The sequence below is a fragment of the Aquarana catesbeiana genome, linkage group LG02 (genome assembly GCF_042186555.1).
Source record: "Aquarana catesbeiana isolate 2022-GZ linkage group LG02, ASM4218655v1, whole genome shotgun sequence".
In the NCBI taxonomy this organism is placed as follows: domain Eukaryota; kingdom Metazoa; phylum Chordata; class Amphibia; order Anura; family Ranidae; genus Aquarana; species Aquarana catesbeiana.
This window is the reverse complement of record NC_133325.1, coordinates 681,636,554-681,652,500: the sequence shown is the minus strand read 5'-3', so window position 1 is coordinate 681,652,500 and position 15,947 is coordinate 681,636,554. Positions and strand designations below refer to the sequence as shown.

Here is a 15,947-nt window from a genome sequence, read left to right as displayed (position 1 = left end):
GTAGTATAAAAAGTGTATACGCCTTTAGTATATAACAGCCAACAGTGCTTTGTATAAGGTTACACAATCACGCAATTTACAGGACTCCCCACATTGCTGTCAGGCTCAGCTAAAACAAACACAAGCAGTAAATGTCCACAAAGAATTTTCTTTTTTTTGCTTTTTTATTTGAAAAAGGCTTCACAAATTTGCAGGCATATTGATGGCCCCCCTGCCCGCAAAGAACTCCAGGTATCATAACCGGACATCGCGGGCACTCAGGGAGGGCAAGCCAGGACAGCCGCTTTCAAGCGCCGTCAGTGTTGTTTCAGGGATCACTCCGGCCTCAGGCCCAACTGAGCCAGCATAGTTGGCCGAATGTTTCCGTAAAAAGTTATGGAGAATACAGCACGCCATGATTATATGATTAAGTTTATACTCCGCCATATGGATAGGTGTCAGAAATAGGCGGAACCGGCTGGCCAGGATTCCAAATGTGTTCTCCACCACTCTTCGGGCTCTGGCCAGCCGGTAATTAAAAACCCTCTGTTCTGGGGTGAGGGTCCTCATCGGGAATGGCCGCATAAGATGGTCCCCCAGCGCAAACGCTTCATCAGCAACGAACACAAATGGGAGTCCTTCCACATTGTCCTCTGGAGCTGGCAAGTCCAAGCTGCCATTCTGGAGACGCCTGTAGAACTCCGTCTGGGCGATAACTCCACCATCGGACATCCGGCCATTCTTCCCCACGTCCACATACAAGAAGTCGTAATTAGCCGACACCACCGCCAACATCACAATACTATTGAACCCCTTATAGTTAAAATAGTACGACCCCGAGTTGGGTGGTGGGATGATGTGGACATGTTTCCCATCAATTGCCCCTCCGCAGTTAGGAAAGTCCCACCGCTGGGCAAAATGGGAGGCCACAGTCTGCCATTCCTGTGGCATGGAAGGAAACTGTTGAGGAAAAAAAAAATATTAATATTTTTGCTCAGAAACATGGCAAGTAGATTAGGCACAAACATTCTGGGGCAACCTCCAGATAGCATTTATTAAGGGGAATTTAACAACACCAAAGTATAAGGTACACCTATCATATTCCCCCTCCCCCCCTCTCATGGGCCATTTCTAACATCATGGGGGGTGGGGAAATCTTGGACAGGTAACCCTCTTCACTTCATTGATAGATGAATGCCTAAATACAGGGTATTACTTGGAACAGCCCCTCCTTAGTTACACTATTGGCAGCCCACTGTAAGAAGTGTCATAATACAAAGATATAAATACATACTGTACACATTTGAGCACATTTGGACATTCTGCTATTACCTATCAAGATAATAATAGGATCTAAAAAGTTTAAACACTACCATTGGAAAGTATACAGGCAGGCCCTTGCACTACATGCTTTGGGAAATTCATCCATACATCTGACCACAAAAGAGATGGGTATAGTGTGTATGGGTTTGGCAAAGTCAGCAGATAGATGATTTCAGGATAGATAGAGAATTGGGATCAGCTGACTTAGCAGTTGGGGGGAGGGAGGGTTACTAAAAAGGATTTGGGGACACCACAAAAAAAAAAGCCTCAGGCACTCTGCCTGAATTTAAAGCACAAATTACATTTCAAAACATTTTAGGGGGTGTTTGGGGTAAAGCACTACTATGGAGCTGACAAAATACATTGTTAAGTGACTACATTAGGTGAATATAGGACCCGTAGACCATGTTGGGGAGGTTAGTGAAGGACAATGTGTATGAAGGACCTACAAAATTAATTACCTAAAAAACCAGCATGCATGAGGACAAAGGGGACATTCACAGCATATTACAATCATGGTAATTAGGGAATGAAGAAAGAAATACAAGATATTAGCAAACATTAAATACAATAAAATGTGATATTAAAGGCTAAAAATCTTACCTTCATATACTCCTTCTGCAGGACCTGGATGATGGCAGAACAGGTCTCTGGGATAATGATACCCAGAGCCTGGGGGGAGATGCCTGTCGAGAACTTCAAGTCCTGCAGACTTCTCCCTGTCGCCAAATACCGCAGGGTAGCGACGAGCCTCTGCTCCGGAGTGATGGCTTGCCTCATGCAGGTATCCTGCCTGCTAATATAAGGGGTCAGCGAAGCCAACAAATGGTGAAACACGGGGTCCGTCATCCTGAGAAAGTTCCTGAAATCATCAGGATTATTCTCACGGATCTCACGGAGCAAAGGCATATGAGAGAAATGGTCACGCTGAAGCAACCAATTCTTGGTCCATGAACTCCTCCCCACCCTGTTCATGGACTGGACTTGTGTCAAGGTCAGGACCCCAACACCAAGCCCACGCACAGCATGAACTCTACGAGGAGTACGCATACGCAACATGGCTAGAAAACGGTCGGCTGCTCAGAACGAAGTAACAGAACGCACTGAAGAACAGCAAGGCCTGTGAAGAGCGACCTGAAAAACAGTAACGAACGAACAAGAACACAATGACTAAGTCACGCGGAACTTGCTTGCACGCACTGAAGAGCAGATACAAACCCACAAGCACAAACTGAACGGCAGAAAACGATCTGAAAGCCACGAGTCTGAAAAAGCATGAATCGTCTCTCACCAAACTTTTACTAACACGAGATTAGCAAAAGGAGCCCAAAGGGTGCCGCGCTTGGTTCTGAACTGGCCTTTTCTAGTCTTGTCGTACGTGGTGTACGTCACCGCGTTCTTGGCGATCAGAAATTCCGACAACTTTGTGCGACCGTGTGTACGCAAAACAAGTTTGAGCCAACATCCGTCGGAAAAAATCCTAGGATTTTGTTGTCGGAATGTCCGATCAATGTCCGACCGTGTGTACGGGGCATTAGGCTGGGTTCACACATGCTGTGGCCGCGGCACACAGCCTGGGGTCCCGTGCATCCCTGTTCACAGATTCAGGTGCAAATCAGGTCCGAATTTTTGCCTAAATTCGCACCTGAAGGACCAAGGATGCACAGGATCCTTTTTAAATGTGGACCGCAGCCGCTTCGGAGCTGTGTGAACCGGCTCCAATGAAAGCCAGTCAAACATTCCTGTCATATGAATTGGATGCGGAGGAAACCCACAACCAATTTGCATATATGTGAACCCAGTCTGACAGTCTGTTTTTCATGCATTTGCTATGCAGTACAGACATTGGCTAGTATGGGGGAATAGAACCACAAAGTAATCTCAAGTTGATGTTAAAGCGGAACTAAACTTTATCTGAGCACCACAAACTTAAAAAAAACACTACTCATTTCATGTTTACCATTCAAAGCAAACTCACCCATCCATCCATGTCTCCGTGCTTTATTTTGTTGAGAAATCACTGTGAGAAACATCCCCCAGCATTTCTGGGCATGGCCATCTAGAGTAAGGGCAGATTATTCATGTAGCATTTACCTCCTGGAATCCATCTGCTGTTAGCTATTAGCCTGGAATCCATGTGCTTAGCTGAGAAAACCCCTCCCCCAGATGAAAAAAAAACATGGCCATGAAGATGGGTAGGGATATATGACATCATTTTGGCCTAGGCCAGAAACCAGGAAGCTACTGAAGAAATGCTCCTTCCTTCTGCTTTGGAGTCTGGTGGTCCTGACTACTGCAGAAAATGGCACATTCTTACTGACCTGATTTTCATTCTCGGCAGCCCAGGCTCGCATGAAGAAGGTTAAAGCGAATATAAAGGATTTTTTTTTTCTTAAATAACAAACATGTCTACACTTAACTGCTCTTTGCAATAGAAATGCACAGAGCGGCCCAGATCATCATCTTCTCGGGTTCCCCGCCAGCTCCCCCTCTCTGTCCAGTGCCCCTATGGGAAGCCACTTCCCATGGGAGAACTCATGTTGCTCGCTCTCGAGCCTTGCTGATGTGTCCATTGACAGAGACAGCGTCTTTACCAATGGATGCATCTGCCCAATGAGGAGGGAGACAGTGGTGAGAGCCGCTGCTCTTATGCACATGGCTGGATCAGATCAGGCTCAGGTAAGAATAAGGGGGTCTTATCCTGCAGCAGAGAAGGTTTTTTCCCATAAGGCTTTAGAACCACTTTAAATGGTGCACAACAGGATCAGTGCTGGACTATGGAGCAGAGTATCTGCAGGGGATAGAGCTGGAGAGGTGAATAGATGAATATTGCAGAAAATGCTAAATGATGATGGAAAATGTATTTATAGCAATGAGGAATAGTACGGGTAATCTATACAGAGTTAATGCCTGAGTGCATCACATAATAATAATGTGTCTAATTAAGTGAATGGGGAGCACCAATGACCAATGGCTAACTTTACAACGTTATCTATCACAGCTTAAAGATATTCTAAAGGAAAGACATTTTGTACCGTAATGCATTCTCTGCATTAAAGTAAAAAACAACTCACTAAGTATATCACCCCCCCACCTCAGTTTACCTTAGTCCTATATCGATTTAGCACTGTGGTATTGGCTCCTCTGTTGTCAATCAAATCCTGCGAGGAGGTATTGGGGGGCGTATATAGATACACACAGCCCAGCTTGAGAGCCCTCCCTCCCCAAAGGGAGCGGCTTCCTATGATGGTGCACGTAGAAGAGGAGGCCTAGAGCATAGGGGGGATTAAGAATAGGATAGAATAGGATTGGGGCCACCCTGTGCAATACCATTGCCCAGAGCAGGTAAGTATAAAATGCTTGTTATTTAGAAAAAAACAAACAATACAGCCTCTGTAGTCACTTTAAGTCCTGTGGAGCTCTCTCTCTCTCTCTCTCTCTCTCTCTCTGTCTCTGTCTCTCTGTCTCTCTCTCTCTGTCTCTCTCTCTCTCTCTCTCTGTCTCTCTCTCTCTCTGTCTCTCTCTCTCTCTCTCTGTCTCTCTCTCTCTCATATATAGATCTTCTTTCCTTTTTGCTCTTTATTTAGCATTATATGTCACAAGGAACATATACAGTATATTGCACCAGTAGCCATGTAAAGCAAAACAAGCTAAAGTTGAGCAGGAAAGGTATCCCGCCCTTTATGCCTTTTTAATGGCCAAATAGCATCATAATCTGGTAGTCAACTCCAGTACATTCAGGCGCTGAGCACCGACTCTACCTGTGCAGTGAGTCGTGCACATAACTACTGCACCCAAGAGTTACCATATATCATCCCCACTCCTTCCCCCTCCTGAGATAACTAGGAAAAGGAATTGCAACAACTGGAAAAGAGAACGGTGCTGCCAAGTAATCACCAATTAAAAAAAATAAATAATAGAGTACTTCCAGGCAAACATTAAAATATGTTTTCAAAATGTGTACTTAAAACATTAAAGTGCAATCTGATTACCGTATTTTGAAGCAATGTAGACAGTTCCAATACATGAAAATGTTAAGTTATGGGTGATTTTTGATGTGCTTTATCCTAACAAAAACATGAGAGGGACCCCCCGTGAGAGGGAAGTGCAAGAAGCACTTCCTTCTTTCACCTCTCTCTCCCCCTTTTTGACACATTTTTGCACTACCTACATCTCATTTATTATGTTTTTACACAGATTCCCCATTTTGGGGTCACCATATTCAGCCCACACCTGTGCCACTTCAACTACACTGGCCCACTCGGGGCGCTGTTTGTGTGGGTTGTCCCCTTAGCTCCAGGAGGTGGCATTTATGGCGAGTCTGGGATTTTCATGGCCGCACCATCATTGCGCAGATGTACATGTAAATTTGTTGGTCAAGCAGATATATGGGGGGTCCCTCTCATGTTTTTGCCTTCACCCACATGATTTCTTTAGATCATTAAATATGATTGTTCTTACTTATAGATGATCACTACGGTGTTTCTCCTGATGAGTGGCTATAAGGCCTCGAAATGCGTAGAGCTAACAACCACCGACAAATGTATACTTTCATGAATTCTTTATTGCCGTTCCTTTCTACCCATTTCACCTTTCCTGTATCTTTTTGAAGTGACGCTTTAATGCGCCAGCTATCTGTATAAGTATTATTTACAATACATATAATCATGTATCATATTGACCGATGTATTTGTATAATACTATTTAAAACTCCATGTTGGAGTATCAATTTATGTGAAATATCTGGTTCTAATGAATTTTATAAAAATATTGATATATAGCATAATGCAATGAATTAAATATAAAATGATTCTTTTGATGTATTGAACCAATTAAAAGCTGATTTTTATTCATTTTATTTTGTTGCTTCCGTGTGCTTCATGCAAAGTCCCGCTTCTTGCTTTCTTTTTTATTACATTCCAGAAAAAGTCAAAAAGTTAACAAAAAGTACTTTATTAGAAAAACAAAAGAGACATCTGATGTAAATTCAATGTCAATGATGTACATCCATGTAATTGATGATTACCCACTGCCCAGCCAGCTTCTCTATGTAAACATTGTAGTCAACCGGGAATTTAACATTTTGTGGTAGTAGGGATGAGCTTAAGGTTCAGGTTGAACATGAGTTTGACCAGAACCCAGTCTGTTTGCAGTTTGGTGAACAGGTGAAGAAAACGGCCATATTTGGACACTTTGTCCACAGAAACCCATGGCTGTAAGTCAGACCGGCACCACTACTAAATGACAGATCCCCTCCAGCTTCTATTTGTAAACAAACAGGCCAGGGATTCTGGGTGGTGTCATTTACCAAAAATGGTAATCGCCATAATTGGTCAGTGACGTTTCCCAGAATGGTTGGCCTCTTTGTTTACAAACAGAAGTTGGCAGGGATCTGTTGTTTAGTGGTAGTGGCCTGATTTACAGCCAGGGGTTCCTGTGGGCAAAGTGTCCAAACATGGCCATTTTCTTAACCTGTTCACCAAACTGCAAACAGACCGGGTTCTGGTCGAACTCCTGTTCAACCTGAACCTTAAGCTCATCCCTATTTAGCACCACTGATATTAACAGGCCTCTTAGAAAAGCTTCAAAAGTTTTCACTAAATGCAGAGAAGATCAAAATTCTTGAACAGACAAAACTATAGCAGGCCCAGAGTTTTATTCAGTCTGGTAGCATCTTTGATATCCGATTTTTGCTTTCAGGAAAAGCCATGGGAGGTGCCTTGGATGAAACTGGAAAAGATGATTAACACTTTGGTTCTGAACTATTGTCAGTGCCTGCTTCGCATGGAGGAATTTTATGAAGTGCTGGAACAAACAACTGACCTGATCCAACACCACCCAGGTATATTCATAGTACAGTCATGTAGTCCTAAAACAGAGACAAACAGGTGAATACACTATGCGATGATACATATAAGTTGTTTTAACCAGCAAAAGAATTTTAATGTTCAGCCAGTGTTGTAATCCAGGCACACCTGCCAGAAAGCAATGCTAGATCTGTAATCTCTATTCTCCCTGCTCCGTTAATCATATCAATAAATATATTATACTCCAAATGACTAAGGCAGCCCATAGACTGTGCAAATTTCTTTCTGGCAACCACGGGTCTTTTTTATAATGATTTTCACACATGATTCCCATAGCTTTCTCCCAATTTTCTAATTGGATTCAACTGAAACAATATACAGTAAGACTGTTTGAGGAAAGCTGTGTACAAACCTTTATAAATAGACCCAGACACATTGTTAAAAAAAATTATGGCAAGCAAGCTCAGTGACTTGAACCTAAGACATAAGTCAGTGGCGTAAGTAGAACCTTCAGGGCCCCGATGCCATACTTGCCAACAGTCCCGATTTTTCCAGGACAATCCCGATTTTTGCACCCTTGTCCCGATCAGAGCTCGTGCCGAATAAAATCCTGAGATTTTGCTTTTGTCCCGGGAATTGGGACTGTTTTTGGCAAAGTCACAGTGGGCTACAAAAAGATGGCTGCCGCCACCGCCACAAGGTCTCTTTTCTCGTGTGTTCAGTGGAGAGGGGAGGGGCCTCTGATCCGTGCAGCCAATCGGCTTCTCTCTTTAGTGTACAAGTAGACAATTCTCTTGTACACTGAAGCCAATTGACTGCACGGATCAGATGCCCCACCCCTCTCCACTAAACACAGTCACACAGGGAAAGACGTGAAATAATGGAGCTGCCACCAACCCTCCGCCCCGTGTGTCCAACGAGAGGGGACACTGATGTAAAGAGGGGCTCCGCTGCTGGGGACACCAGATGTAAGGACTCAGGCTCCGCTGCCAGGGACACCAGATGTAAGGACTCAGGCTCCGCTGCCAGGGACACCAGATGTAAGGAGGGGCTCCGCTGCCGGAAACACTAGATGTAAGGACAGGGGCTCCGCTGCCAGGGACACTAGATGCAAGGAGGGGCTCCGCTGCCAAGGACACCAGACGTAAGGAGGTGCTCCGCTGCTGGGGACACCAGATGTAAGTAGAGGTTCCGCTTCCGGAGACACCAGATGTAAGAAGGGGCTCCACTGCCAGGGACACCATATGTAAGGACTGGGGCTTCACGGCCGGGGACACCAGATGTAAGGACTGGTGCTCCGCTGGGGACACCAGATGTAAGGAGGGGCTCTACTGGGGACACCAGATGTAAGGAGGGGCTCCGCTGGAGACACCTGATGTAAGGAGGGGCTGCTCTGGGGACACCAGATGTAAGGAGGGGCTGCTCTGGGGACACCAGATGTAAGGACTGGGGCTCCGCTGCAGGGGACATCAGATGTAAGGACTGGGGCTCCACTGCTGGGGACATCAGATGTAAGGACTGGGGATCCGCTGCTGGGGACACCAGATGTAAGGACTAGGGCTCTGCTGGGGACACCAGATGTAAGGAGGGGCTCCACTGGGAAACCAGTTGTAAGGACTGGGGCTCCGCTGGGGACACCAGATGTCCCATTCATTCACACACTGAAGCAGAGGAAACACAGTTTATGAATAGACAGAGTCAGTGATCGGTACAGATCATTGACTCTCCTTTCAGAAAAGGCTTCATCCTGACAGATCCCCAGCAGCAGCCGGCAGGAGAGGGGAGAACCCTGCAGAGCTGTGGAGATGACGGGAGCTGCATAGAGAAAGCTGTGGGGGTGGCTGCATATAAAGGAACTGATCTCTCCATTTTCCCCCCTCCTCCTCCTCTCCCTCTTGCAGTCATTCAGCAGCTGCAGGAGGAAAATGGAGAGATCGGTTCCTCTATGCCAGTAACAAATGGGTCAACAACATCTGGTAAGTGTGGCCCTTTACTTAAGCACGTGGTGACACAGCAGCATCAGGGGATAATTTTTTTGGTGTAACTGCACAGTGCAATTTGTATAGCATATTGAATGGACTTTTTGTCACATTGTATGGACCCTCACTGTGGATTTCAATACCAATAGTATTGGGACTGAGCACTTTATTTTATTGACATTTATCACTTATTTTTTTTTAGTAATATTTAAGGTGATTTTTTTTTTGCAAGTGCTGTTTTAGCACATAGTGAGTGTACAACTTGTATAACAGCGTACATTTGCTGTCCCCTCAAAATAACTCAACACACAGCCATTAATGTCTAAACCGCTGTCAACAAAAGTGAGTACACCCCTAAGTGAGGGGGTCCAATTAGCCATTTTTCCTCTCTGGTGTCATGTGACTCGTTAGTGTCACAAGGTCTCAGGTGTGAATGGGGAGCAGGTGTTTTAAATTTGGTGTTATCGCTCTCATTCTCTCATACTGGTCACTGGAAGTTCAACATGGCACCTCATGGCAAAGAACTCTCTGAGGATCTGAAAGGAGAATTGTTGCTCTACATAAAGATGGCCTAGGCTATAAGAAGATTGCCAAGACCCTGAAATTGAGCTTCAGCACGGTGTCCAAGACCATACAGCAGTTTAACAGGACAGGTTCCACTCAGAACAGGCCTCATCATGGTCAACCAAAGAAGTTGAGTGCACATGCTCAGCGTCATATCCAGAGGTTGTCTTTGGGAAATAGATGTATAAGTGCTGCCAGCATTGCTGCAGAGGTTGAAGGGTTGGGGGGGGGGTAAGCCTGTCATCAGACCATACGCTGCACACTGCATCAAATTGGTCTGCATGGCTGTTGTGCCAGAAAGAAGCCTTTTCGAAAGATGATGCACAAGAAAGCCTGCAATCAGTTTGCTGAAGACAAGCAGACTAAGGACATGGATTACTGGAGCCATGTCCTGTGGTCTAATGAGACCAAGATAAACTTATTTGGTTCAGATGGTGTCAAGCGTGTGTGGTGGCAACCAGGTGAGGAGTACAAAGACAAGTGTGTCTTGCCTACAGTCAAGCATGGTGGTGGGAGCTTCATGGTCTGGGGCTGCATAAGTGCTGCTGGAACTGGGGAGCTACAGTTCATTGAGTGAACCATGAATGCCAACGTGTACTGTGACATACTGAAGCAAAGCATGATCCCCTTCCTTTGGAGACTGGGCTGCAGGGTAGTATTCCAACATGATAACGACCCCAAACACACCTCCAAGACGACCACTGCCTTGTTAAAGAAGCTGAGGGTAAAGGTGATGGACTGACCAAGCATGTCTCCAGACCTAAATCCTATTGAGCATCTGTAGGGCATCCTCATATGGAAGGTGGAAGAGTGCAAGGTCTCTAACATCCACCAGCTCCGTGATGTCGTCATTAGGGATGAGCTTTGAGTTCAAGTCGAACGTTGAGTGTTCGCCGAACAGCGAATTTTATGGGGCGTTCGCAGAAAATTTGAGCGCCCCATAATGTATGCATTGCTGTATGATGATTGACCAAAGCATACACCTGACCTGTATGCTTTGGCCAATCACAGCACGCTCCTCAGCAAGAGCCATAATTGGCCAAAGGCAGAGTGCTTTTGGCCAATCATGGCTCAGGGGGACTAAGTCCACGCCTCACACTATATAAGGCTGCTTACACAGCGCCCGTATAGTATGTTATGTTATAGTGGACGGGAAGAGAGAGATTGAGCTAGATTAGGCTGGCAGGTTAGTTAGTTAGTGGCAGTGTATTTGATATATATATATATACAGTCAGACTAGTATATATATATATATATATATATATATATATATATACTCTGCATTCAGCGTAGCCTATATATACAGTGTAAACTCACTCTCTCTCCCTCTCTCTCTCTCTCTCTCTCTCTCTCTCTCTCTCTCTCTCTCTCTATATACTCTGAATTCAGCGTAGCCTATATATACAGTGCATTCGGCGGTGTACACAGTATATAATACAGTGTGGTGCGGTGTTAAAAAAAATACCCATCGTGTCCGGAAGGCCTCCAAGGAGAGGCAGACGCTCACAGCCCACTAAAACAAGTATTTAAGACGCTCACAGCCTCTGAAATAATATTTAACAAGTGTAACTGTGAGGGGTTACTGTGTTCTGCCACCACCAACACCTAAGGTCCAATTATAGAATAAAAAGATCGCGATTCTTTCATTATTCTCGCAACGTAAAATCTTTCACATTATACAAAAAAAAATTGGGCTAATTTTACTGGTTAGTTTTTTTTTTTAATTAATTAAAGTATTTTTTTCCAAAAAAATTGCATTTGAAAGACAGCTGCGCAAATACAGTGTGACATAAAATATTGCAACAACCACCATTTTATTCTCTAGGGTCTCTACTAAAATATATATATATATATATATATATATATATATATATATATATATATATATATATATATATATATATATATATATATATATATATATATATAATGTTTGGGGGTTCTAAGTAATTTTCTAGCAAAAAAAAAAAGATTTTAACTTGAAACCAACAAATGTCAAAAAAAGGTTTAGCGTTTAAGTGGTTAAACCATCTTCATTTACACAAGTCTATTCCATTAACAAATTGTTACAATGTTTATACTTAGTTCCACTGCTAAAGAATGTTGTGACTCTTGGCAGACTGCCCAGTTTTTCTCTTCCTTTCTTTTGAGGGCTGTGGCTTCAGAAGAGCAGAGAGAATTCTTTGCATAGACAGAATCGTGAAACACTTTTGTCAAGATTGCAACAGGGAAAAAAATTGCGATAAGGATTCTTGGCAGCTCTAGTATATATACTGCAGTTCAGAGTATATAGTGCAGTCTATATAGTTTATATACTGCAGTTCAGAGCCCTATGACAGAATTAAGAAAAAAACGTCATGGGTTCCCCCCCGTCCATACCAGGCCCTTAGGGTCTGGCATGGATTTTGGGGGGTTCCCTACGCCATTTAAAAAAAAAATGTTGGCTTGGAGTTCACCTTAATATCCATACCAGGCCCTTTGGGGGGGGGGGGCACACTGTTTTTTTAAATGATTTTTTATGTATATTGCCGGGATCTAGCAATACATTACAGCCTTGAGCAATTTTAAATGACATTTTTTACTTTAATAAATGTAATTTGGCTGCGGTACTTTTCTAAACACGGGGAAAATGTGCTACTTTACAGGCAGGCAAAGGGGACCCCCCAGGCACGATATTTAAAGGAATATTTCATTTTATTGTTTCACCTTAAGCATTCTTAAAATCACTGCTCCTGAGAAAACGTCAGTTTAAAAACTTTTTTTGCATTGATACATGTTCCCTGGGGCAGTAATCCGGGTAACTTGCATATAAGCCTTTAAAATGAGCACTTTTGATTTTTCACATTCGTGTCCCATAGACTTTAATGGTGTTCGCATGTTTGCACAAATTTTTTGTCTGTTCGCAAGTTCTGGTGCAAACCGAACTCGGGGGGTGTTCGGCTCATCCCTAGTCGCCATGTAGTAGTGGAAGAGGACTCCAGTGCCAACCTGTGAAGCTCTGGTGAACTCCATGCCCAAGAGGATTAAGGCAGTGCTGGAAAATAATGGTGGCCACACAAAATATTGACACTTTGGGCCCCAATTGAGACATTTCCACTTTTGTTGCCAGTGGTTTAGACATTAATGGCTGCGTGTTGAGTTATTTTGAGGGGACAGCAAATTGACACTGTTATACAAGCTCTACACTCACTACTTTACATTGTAGCAAAGTGTCATTTCTTCAGTGTTGTCACATGAAAAGATAGAATAAAATATTTACAAAAATGTGAGGGGTGTACTCACTTTTGTGAGATACTGTATTTGTTTTCATTGTTTCCCTATCATTCTCAATGTTAAATGTACATATGTATTTTAAATATTTACGTTCCAGAGTTTATTGTTTTACATTTAGTAGTAATTATGGTGTTATCCTTGCATTTGCTAGTAATATTAGTGGTTATTAAAAATATAGACTTAAAGAGGTTGTAAACCCCTGAACAAAAACAAAAAAACAAAAACAAAAAACCTGCAAGACAAAGGCATAATGAGCTAGTATGCATCGCATACTAGCTCATTATGAAATACTTACCTTAGAACGATGCCCTGCAGTCGCGCCCGCACTCCGCTACCGCGGCCAACATCTTTCCCCGGAATTACTTCCGGGTTCGCGGGCTCCGGCGCTGTGATTGGCCAAAACTGCCATGACATCACTCCCGCGCATGTGCGCGGGTGCCACCAGTCATGGCACGGGTACTGAAGAAATGGCACCAGCAGCCCGTTTATTCAGTACGCATGCGCCGATGATGTCAGCAGCAGCACATATAGTGAATATCTTTACAATACCTACAGATAAGCCTTTATTATAGGCTTACCTGTAGATACAAGTGGTGTAACAGAGTTTAACAAAGCCCTGGTTCACACTGACTGCGGGAATGAAATTGTGCGAGTTCAGCTGAACTCGCACGATTTCATTCCCGCATGTCAGTCCTGACTTTGGGGGTGATTTCAGAGACATCTGTGTGGGTTTCTGCACAGATGTCAATGGAAATCACACCCCGAAATCGCCAAAAGTAGTACAGAAACTACTTTTGAGAAGCAGTGCCGCACCACAAATGCAGCGTCGCACTGACTTGGACGCTGCCATTGCCGGGAATGGCCGTCAATTTAACATGTCAAATCGCATGCCAGATCGCATTGATGTGAATCAGGGCTAAAGGAGTCTTTTCATCAATGTATTTATTCAAGATTCACATAACTTTCTCCCAAGAATCATAAATATTTCTGCACAATATTATGTGAATATTGCATGAAAACATTCATAAATAGACCCCCAAAGTGTATGTATAGTCTAATCTTTTTATGCTTAGTTGTACAATATCTTTTCTTCAATAAAATAACCCTAAAAAAAATAAAGAAGATGCGCTAAAAAGGATTGAAGTATGCCCAAAAATTACAAATATCCAAATGGAAGCACTTAAAATCTTGCAATCACCATAGTGTGCACACACAAACAAGGTAAAGTGCCCGACCACTGTAGCTGTAGATTAGGCTTACCAGACGGCAAGCTTTAAAGGCGGATGGCTTTCAACCCAGCCCGGGCCTCTAAGCTTGTAGATGATCACAATAGGGATGATGATTTGGATGATGGAAATCCCTCACTTAATTCGGCTACGGTATCCATTCCCTCAGTATGTACACCAAAAGAGAAAAGAACTGGCCATAGTGTAATAAATCCAAGATAACTTTAATAAAAAGTAGTATTGCACTTACAGTTAAGAGGTAGTAATATCGCATATATAAAAAAGCCGGCTGGCATAAAACAAAACGGAGCCCGTCCTCCTCTGCAAATCGCATGGTAGCGTCACTACGTGCCTTCCCCCAGACGCGTTTCGTCATCAGCAGACGTTGTCAATGGTCCCCAGATCGCATGAACAGAGTGCAATTTCAACCCAGTGTGGGAAACGCTCAGGATTCACTATGTTTCCGTATATATGTGAACCGGGGCCTCTTCCTCCTCTCTTACCTCTGCTCCATTCTGTCTTTGATTGTGACATTTGTATTAACCATTCGCCTCCCTTATCCTGCACATCTGCAGATTAAGCCCTTTGTCTCCATCTTCCCACTGCATGTGACCTATACATCAACCCTTCACCTCTTAATGCCTATATGTATGGCCTGATATGCACCATTACTATGCTTCATATTTTATCCCTCTCAGTACAGCATGTTTCTTCATTTAACCACTTAAAGACCAGAAGGATTTACCCCCTTAATGACTAGGCCATTTTTTGCGATAGGGCACTGTTTCGTTAACTGACCATTAAGCAGTCGTGCGACATTGTACCCAAACAAACTTGATGTCTTTTTTTCCCCCACAAATAGAGCTTTCTTTTGGTGGTATTTGATCACCTCTGCGGATTTTATTTTTTGCGCTATAAACAAAAAAAGACAATTTTGAATAAAAAACAATATTTTTTACTTTTTGCTATAATAAATATCCCAAAAAAAAAAAATAAAAAAAATATTTCTTTATCAGTTTAGGCCAATATGTATTCTTCTACATATTTTTGGTAAGCAAAATCGCAATAAGCGTATATTGAGTGGTTTGCGCAAAAGTTATAGCGTCTACAAAATAGGGAATAGATTTATGGCATTTATATTATATTATTTATTTTTTACTAGTAATGGCAGCGATCTGCAATTTTTAGCAGGACTACGACATTGCGTTGGACAGATTGGACACTTTTGACACTTTTTTGGGACCAGTGACATTTTTTAACAGCGATCAGAGCAAAAAATCGCCACTAATTACTGTATAAATGTCAATGGCAGGGAAGGGGTTAACGCTAGGGGGCGATCAAGGGGTTAAGTGTTCCCTAGGGAGGTGTTTCTAACTGTGGGGGGAGTGTACTGATTGGAGGAGAAGCGAGATCACTGTTCCTGATCACTAGGAACAGCAGATCTCTCTTTTCTCCTGTCAGAAGGGGTATCTGTTTGTTTACATACACAGATCCCCATTCTGGCTCTCCGTGGAGCGATCGCGGGTGGCCACCAGCCATCATGGCCGCTAGCCACGCATATTGGCTCCGGTGTCGGGCTGCGGGCGCACGTGCCCCTTATCGCTTTTAAAGCGGCCGACGTACACTTATGGCAATTTGTGCCAACCTGCCACAGTATAATGATGGCGGCTGGTTGGCAAGCGGTTAAAAACAAAAATGTGATAAAATATATCACCTTTGGTCTTTTATCCTCTTTATAGTAAAGAAACCCTAGTTGTTATTAAACACTACCAAAAGAAAGCTATAGCTGCCTTAAA

At 43.4% G+C, this 15,947-nt stretch overlaps 1 protein-coding gene across 2 annotated transcripts in view; it reads left to right on the top strand.

The window, feature by feature from the left end:
* The window catches only part of AIPL1 (AIP like 1 HSP90 co-chaperone), a 148,312-nt gene that overhangs the window by 100,174 nt on the left and 32,191 nt on the right, over positions 1-15,947 (top strand). For both annotated transcript variants that reach the window (XM_073616738.1, XM_073616737.1), the window contains one exon: positions 7,003-7,144. In XM_073616738.1, coding sequence (XP_073472839.1) covers positions 7,003-7,144 — 142 coding nt within the window. The remainder of the gene's footprint in view (positions 1-7,002; positions 7,145-15,947) is intronic.